Source organism: Fringilla coelebs, assembly GCF_963513975.1.
Source record: "Fringilla coelebs genome assembly, chromosome: 10".
NCBI lineage: Eukaryota > Metazoa > Chordata > Aves > Passeriformes > Fringillidae > Fringilla > Fringilla coelebs.
Window position 1 is genome coordinate 16,398,669 of NC_140036.1, and position 6,676 is coordinate 16,405,344.

The window sequence follows — 6,676 nt, forward strand, 5'->3', positions numbered from 1 at the left end:
CCCAGGTGTGCCGTGGGTGCCGGGAAATGTGTGAGTCCTGGGCAGAGCGTGGATGCCTGGGTGAGACTCGAGTCCTGGGCAGAGTATTGGTCCTTGACAAGGTGTGGACCCTGAGTGAGATGTGGGTCGTGGGGGAAGAGTGGGTCCCAGGAGAGGTGGGTATCCCAGGAGGCACATTAAAGACTCTGGGGCAGAGCTAATGCACCCCGGAGAGGGCGCCGTACACGAGGAGCCGGACTAGGACGCCCCCGAGTTCCCAGATCCTGATGAGTGTGCCATCAGCAGCGGGGAGGGTCCTCAGGGGCACGTGTGGGGTGTCACCCTTAAACTCCTTGCCCTGGGAGCACTGGGGAGGTGTCTGTCTGCCGGGGCGGGCGGGGGGGACGGGACAGAGGGGCAGGGCAAGAGTTAAACCTACCTGCTCTGCCATCCATCTCTAGGCTCCACCTCGGAGAGAGAGGGGAGGGAAAAGAGAAAAAGTAGAAAAAGGAAAAAAAAAAAAAAAAGAAAAGAAAAAAGAAGAGGAGGAGGAGGAAGAGTGCAGAGAGAAGCGCCCGGACCGCGGGCAGCCCGGCCAGCAGCGGAGCGGCCGCCCCGTCCCACTCCCAGCATGTTCCAGTGGTGAGTGATCTCCGGGGAGCGGGAGCCCGAGCCCCGCTCCCGCACCCGCACCGAATGCCGGCATCGCTGGCTCCGTCCCGCGTCCTCCGCTACCGCTGCCCGGCACTGCCGTCCCGACGCTGCGTCCTGCCGGGAGCCGGGGGACTCCGAGGAGCTCTCCCTACCGGGTCCCGCTCGAGAGTCGCCCCGGGGGTGGCTGGCCGGGGAAGGGCAGCTCTGATGGGGACGGTGGGCATGCGGAAGCGACGAAGGACGGAGCGGGTCATTAGTCCCCTGTCCGTCTGTCCCCATCCCAGGAGCGACCCTCCCGCCGCCGCGGCTCCGCGGGGCTCCCAGGCAGGGTCTCGGTGGCCGCGGTACCCGGAGAAGGCTCTCTGGGGGTTCGCTCCCCACACGAATTTCTCTCCATCCTGGGGCACCGGAGCTCCGGCCCGGAGGGAGGCGGATGGGGGCAACGGGCAGGGGCGGCCGGTTGGTGCCCCCCAGTCCCTGGGGTTGCCTTTCCCAGCTTTTCCCTGAAAGAGCTGGTTTGCGTGGAGGGGCCGGGGGCAGCAGGGCTCCAGCCCTGCCCGGTGGAGTCCCGTCCCACGGCAGCGCCAGCCTGGGGGCAGATGCCCTCGCCCGGGACAATACTCGGGGTTTCGGCTCTTGCCCCTTCCCCAGAAGCGTGGTTTTACAGCCTTGTATTTAAACCAGACGGCTTTTATGAGGAGGGGACGCGTCTCCGGGCACCCGCATGGCGAGGCTGCGGCCCCGCTTGGTGATTGCACTCAGCTATTGCACAGACTACTCCTGGGGACATTTGGTTCTTTCTGCCCAGCATCTGCCCCTTTATAAGATCCCCTCTCCAAATCCTTGGCGCTTCCAACAGACAGGACTCTATACTGACGGTGCCTCCAGTGACTGGGTCTAACTGAGGGGACAGCAAAAGCCCCTATCACATAAATATATAGCGCTGGCGGATCAAAGAGGTTTTCACATGAATCCAAAGTGAATGGGATAGGGATAGAGAGGCCCTGTCTCCCGGGGCCTCATCTGCCCTCGAGCATGAACACCTGAAAGGGATACTGCCCACCTCTAATTTGGAGTTTATGTTTAACTGCCTGGTGGCAAAGCCACCTCACAGGGAGGCTTTTGAAGTTTCCTTGGTGGATAAAAGGGAAGAGGAGGAGCATGTTAAGACCTTTTGAAAGCTCTGTTGATGGCACCGGCACCAACACCAACAGCTGGGGCAGACAGACCTGACTGGCACCGATGGCAGCCCCCCCAAATCCTTGGTTTGATATGGGAATTGCCTGCGGTTGTGGCTCAGGGTCCTCCCAGTCCCCACCACTTTCATGGCAGAGCAGGGACAGGGTTTCTGCAGGGCAGGGGTGGCTGTGGGTCTCCTGGTTCCTGCTGGACCTGGTGGTACCCGGTGGTTTGCAGTTAGACTAGTAGGAAAAATCCCAAATAGATTCTTGTAACAAAGCAGGAATTGCACTGGTGAGAACTTCAGGGGCCACTGAAGGAAGGAGGAATAAGTTTCTGTGCTGTTGTGCAACACCTCACCTATAAACATACCCAGGCCACTTGACAGTCTACCTCCTAATAAAAGCTGGAATTGTCCCATCAACCCTGGGTCAGAACCTTCTGTCCCAAGGAGAGTAATGGGGGTCAGTGCACCCATGCACTGTTAGGCAGAGTCTGCCAAGGCTGAGACCATCTGTGCCAGTTAGTGACAGCCCTACCTATGCAAATTGTTAAAATTTGTATCTGTAATTCCCTGCCCTTTGGCTTCTGGGGAACATCTGGCCATCCTTCAGGCTGAGTATTTTATCGCTTGTTGTCCTTGGATGGTGGGGAGTGTAAGAATGTGGTGGGACAGGACAGGATGGGATGGGATTGATGCAAATGAAATTACTGTACAGGGTGACAGGGGTTATTTCTGCAGCAGAAATTCTGCAGCATTTTATTGCCGGGTATGGATGAGAGATTTTAAACATTGTTTGGCTGTGCTTGGAGTAGAGTTGTATTGGAACTGAAGGGTTTGTAAGAATAAACTCAAAGCTGTGCAGGCAGGGCTGGAGAGGGTTAAGGAATGGTGAGATCTAATCAGAACTGCTCCCTCATCAGTCTCAGATGAGTGGCCACATACAAAACCGGATGAGGAATATCTATCCATTTATCCTTAATTACTTATTTCCACGCTCGCTCCCACAGTCCACACTAGTGATCACAGTTTTCCCACGACAACGTCGAGCTCAAAAGTTCTTTGTGCTTCAGAGCGAAGCCAGAGACAGGAGCTCCTGAAAGCCCCTGGTTCCCATCTGGGATTGCTGCATTTCAGGGTGAGTGGAATTCCCTAGCACAGTGTTGTCTCCTGCCCTGGTGAGTCTGATGACCTATGGGGTGTCCCATAGGTGTTTTGGTGCAGCCTGAGGCCCAAAACTCCAGCAGCTTCATGGTGGTTCTGATCACAATCCAATCCCCAGGTCTAGGACAGTTTCGCGGCTTTTTGGGCATTTTTGTTATCTGGAAAATACTTGGGTTAAAGGTTTCAGATTTCAGCCCCAAACTCCTTCTCTGGACTGTCCTGAAGTGAAGGTGCCATCTGCCTGCTAGAGATGATTCTGGATTTTTCTGGCTCTGACAGGAGCAGGGGGCTGAGGGCTGTCCCCAGTAGGTGTCACCCAGGCTGGGATGTGCTTCTGACATGAAATGGACAGGCACAGGGTCATCCCAAAGACCACTGCCACATCTCTGTCAGCTCCACAACCCAGTGGCAGGAAAAAGGGGTTCAAGGACTGCCAAGCACCTTGCGTCAGAGCAGACAGAGATGGGGCTGCCCTTGGGAAGCTGTTTGGAGTGGAGACAAGGAGCTCAGCTGCCATCCTCCCATGCCCAGGTGGCTGGAACACGCAGGACTGAGGTAGGAGTAAGTTGATAAAGTGTGTAAGCTGTGGAGGGAAGCTGAGCGCTCAGGAGCTACATTGTGCAGCTGGGCAGAGAGGGCAGTTCCCCTCCTCTGTGGCAGTGAGATGAGAAACCCACCTTTAGCTGAATGGAAAAGCAGGCTAAGGAGGAATTGTGCATCAATAATCTCCAAGTGCAGCCTTCCCGCAGTCCCAAGGATCTCAGGAGGATCCCGCTCATGCTCCCCATGAATTCCATCCAGGGTTTGTCCCTGAGCCAGCAGCTTCCCAGGGCTATAGGTCTGCAGCAGAGGAGAGCTGCAGGATAGCCCCAGGAAGAACTGGGTTTGGTCTACTCATGCCCTGCACACCCTGGATGTGCAGACACCTGGTTTGTCACAGGCTGGGAAAATCTGCCCACCTAATCTGCCCTGCATCCGTTGCTCCTTATCACCACAAAGGAAGCAACGGCACCCAAGAGCTGCCCAAATGCCCAGGAGTGCCCCCAGAAATACTGGTTCACAAGGTGGTGGTAGATTTAGGGATGTCTTTTTCCCACTGAACCATGAAATTTTACTCAAGTGGCTTTCTTTTTTTGTCCTGATGTGATGAAACAGCAATGCTAGTTTCATGTTGATTCTTATAGTCTTCCCAGCTCTGGTTTGTCAGTGCTGTGTAACGTGATGCCAGTCTAGGCCATGGACAGTATGTCTGTCTTGGAGCTAAGGCTTCTGTGGAAAAGATAACTTCCTCCTGCTCTTGTCCTAAACTACAATTTTCAGAAGGCTGAAACAGCAGTTTCCCTTGGGACTTTCTTCTGAAACAGCTGCCTTGCTGAAACTCTCACCCTGACTTCTCTCTCTCTCAGCCCATTTTCATTTTTTCTGTGAACCCTTCCCTGATCTTAGTACTGAGGTTACCAGATGACACTGCAACCACCCTCACATACCTTGTGCCTGTCCCTACAGTTAGGTACGGCCCCAAAAGCACCCCACAAGCAGGATGCAGCTGGGAAGAGTATGCATTGAGGTGTCCTGCAGCTCTTCCCACAAGGTTTTGCCTCCTCAAAAGGTGATGGAACACAGATTATGAGTATCCCATGACCTCTCAAGGAAGTGCTTTTGCAGACAAGCCTCTTTAAGCCTGTATATTCTTCTTCTCAACCCCTTGTCTCTTCCCTTTAGGAAGAAGACCATCTACAAAACAGTTTGTCTCTCCTTCTTGCTGATCGTTACAGTGACGGTGCTGCAGCGTGGAATGGCCCCAAACCAGTTCATGCAGGGCCAGCAGCAGAAAGAACTGCCCCCTTCAGAGCCCTTGAAATCACAGAAAAGAGACAACGCTTTCTCCATCAGCAGCAGTTTCTGGAAGACCAAGAAGGAGAAAGCTCCTGTGAAGGAGGAGAGCGTGACAGCAAAGCAAACAAAATCCTGGGATGTCACCACTACCAACTGCTCGGCCAACCAGAACTTGAGCAAGGTGGATTGGTTCAAAGGTCTGGAGCCCAACTTCCAGCAGTTCTTGTTCTATCGGCACTGCCGCTACTTCCCCATGCTGATCAACCACCCAGAGAAGTGCAGCGGGGATGTCTACCTGCTCATTGTGGTCAAGTCCATCATCACTCAGCACGACCGCCGCGAGGCCATCCGCAGGACCTGGGGCCAAGAGAAGGAGGTGGAGGGCAAGAGGATCAGGACGCTGTTCTTGCTGGGCACTGCCTCCAAAGAGGAGGAGAGAGCCAACCACCAGAAACTGCTAGATTACGAGAACCACATCTATGGAGACATCCTGCAGTGGGATTTCCTGGATAGCTTCTTCAACCTCACCCTCAAAGAGGTCCATTTCCTGAAGTGGGTTGACATCTACTGTGACAACATTCGCTTCATCTTCAAAGGCGACGACGATGTGTATGTGAGTCCCAGCAATATCCTGGAGTTCCTGGAGGACAAGAAGGAGGGAGAGGACCTCTTTGTGGGGGATGTCCTCTACAGGGCCAGGCCAATCCGTAAGAAGGAGAACAAGTACTACATCCCCAGTGCCCTCTACAACAAAAACATCTACCCACCCTATGCAGGGGGTGGGGGATTCATCATGGATGGAGCCCTGGCCAAGAGGCTGCATAAGGCCTCAGAGACACTGGAGCTGTACCCCATCGATGACGTCTTCCTAGGGATGTGCTTGGAGGTCCTTAAAGTGTCACCTGTTGGGCACGAGGGCTTCAAGACTTTTGGTATTGTGAAAAACAAGAACAGCAAGATGAACAGGGAGCCATGTTTTTACCGGAGTATGTTGGTAGTTCATAAACTGCTGCCTCCAGAGTTGCTCCAAATGTGGGACTTGGTCCACAGTAACTTAACATGCTCAAGAAAACTCAATGTCCTTTAGCTCAGTCTCTCTGGAGAGCTGGGACTGCAGGAGCTGGGACAACTGATCCCTGCTCTGGGGTGGGGTGCGCCTCCGCTGGTGGCACACAAATCCTTCAGGGGCACTGCCCTCCGGGGTGAGGAGGGCAGAGACACTGTGCTCACGGGCAGAGTTTGTTCCTGTACTGTATTGTGGTTCACGTATCTCCAGCTGGGTTGGGGGTTGCTGAAAAAGAGGAAAAAAAACAACAAAACATGACAAGTCTAGCACAAAATGGAGAGAGGGCAAAGAGGTTTGTGCTCTGCTTTAGGTACCTCTTCCACAGCAGCATGATGAATGGAGAAGTGGAGGGAGGCAGGGAGGGATGTGGCACTGGCATTTTTTTGAGATGTTCAGGGTCTGGCTATCCAGGGTAGATGCTCCAAGGGAGTTCTGCCAATAAGAAGTGCATTGACCCCTCCTGACTCAAAAATCATGGGATTTTATTTGTTATTTCAAATTTCTCCTCTGTGTAAGGTCTTGGTAACATTGACCCTGTGCACATTGGGTTCACCCCCACCAAAGTACTCTGTGTCCCCATATGCAGCTGGGGAAAGGGGCTCTTCTCCGAGGCTGGCCCTCAACAGTCCTGAGTCCCCATCAGGGTTTCAGCCTGGCAGCTGGGGAACTGGAGTCCTTGTCCCTGTCAGAGGGACCCAGGAAACGGTGGCTCCCAGCACCAGCCTGGGCAGTGCCTGGCTCCCCAGCCCCTCTGCAGCCTTACTGCATGTGTCTTCAGAGGAATGCACCCAGCTGAA

At 54.3% G+C, this 6,676-nt stretch overlaps 1 protein-coding gene across 1 annotated transcript; it reads left to right on the forward strand.

Moving 5' to 3' along the window:
* Nucleotides 1-370: 370 nt before the first annotated feature.
* B3GNT7 (UDP-GlcNAc:betaGal beta-1,3-N-acetylglucosaminyltransferase 7) lies at nucleotides 371-5,900 on the forward strand (the record flags this gene model as incomplete). Its single annotated transcript, XM_084212445.1, has 2 exons — nucleotides 371-621; nucleotides 4,700-5,900. The coding sequence occupies exons 1-2, from the start codon at nucleotides 611-613 to the stop codon at nucleotides 5,898-5,900; spliced, it is 1,212 nt and encodes a 403-aa protein (XP_084068571.1). The 5' UTR covers nucleotides 371-610.
* Nucleotides 5,901-6,676: the final 776 nt, after the last annotated feature.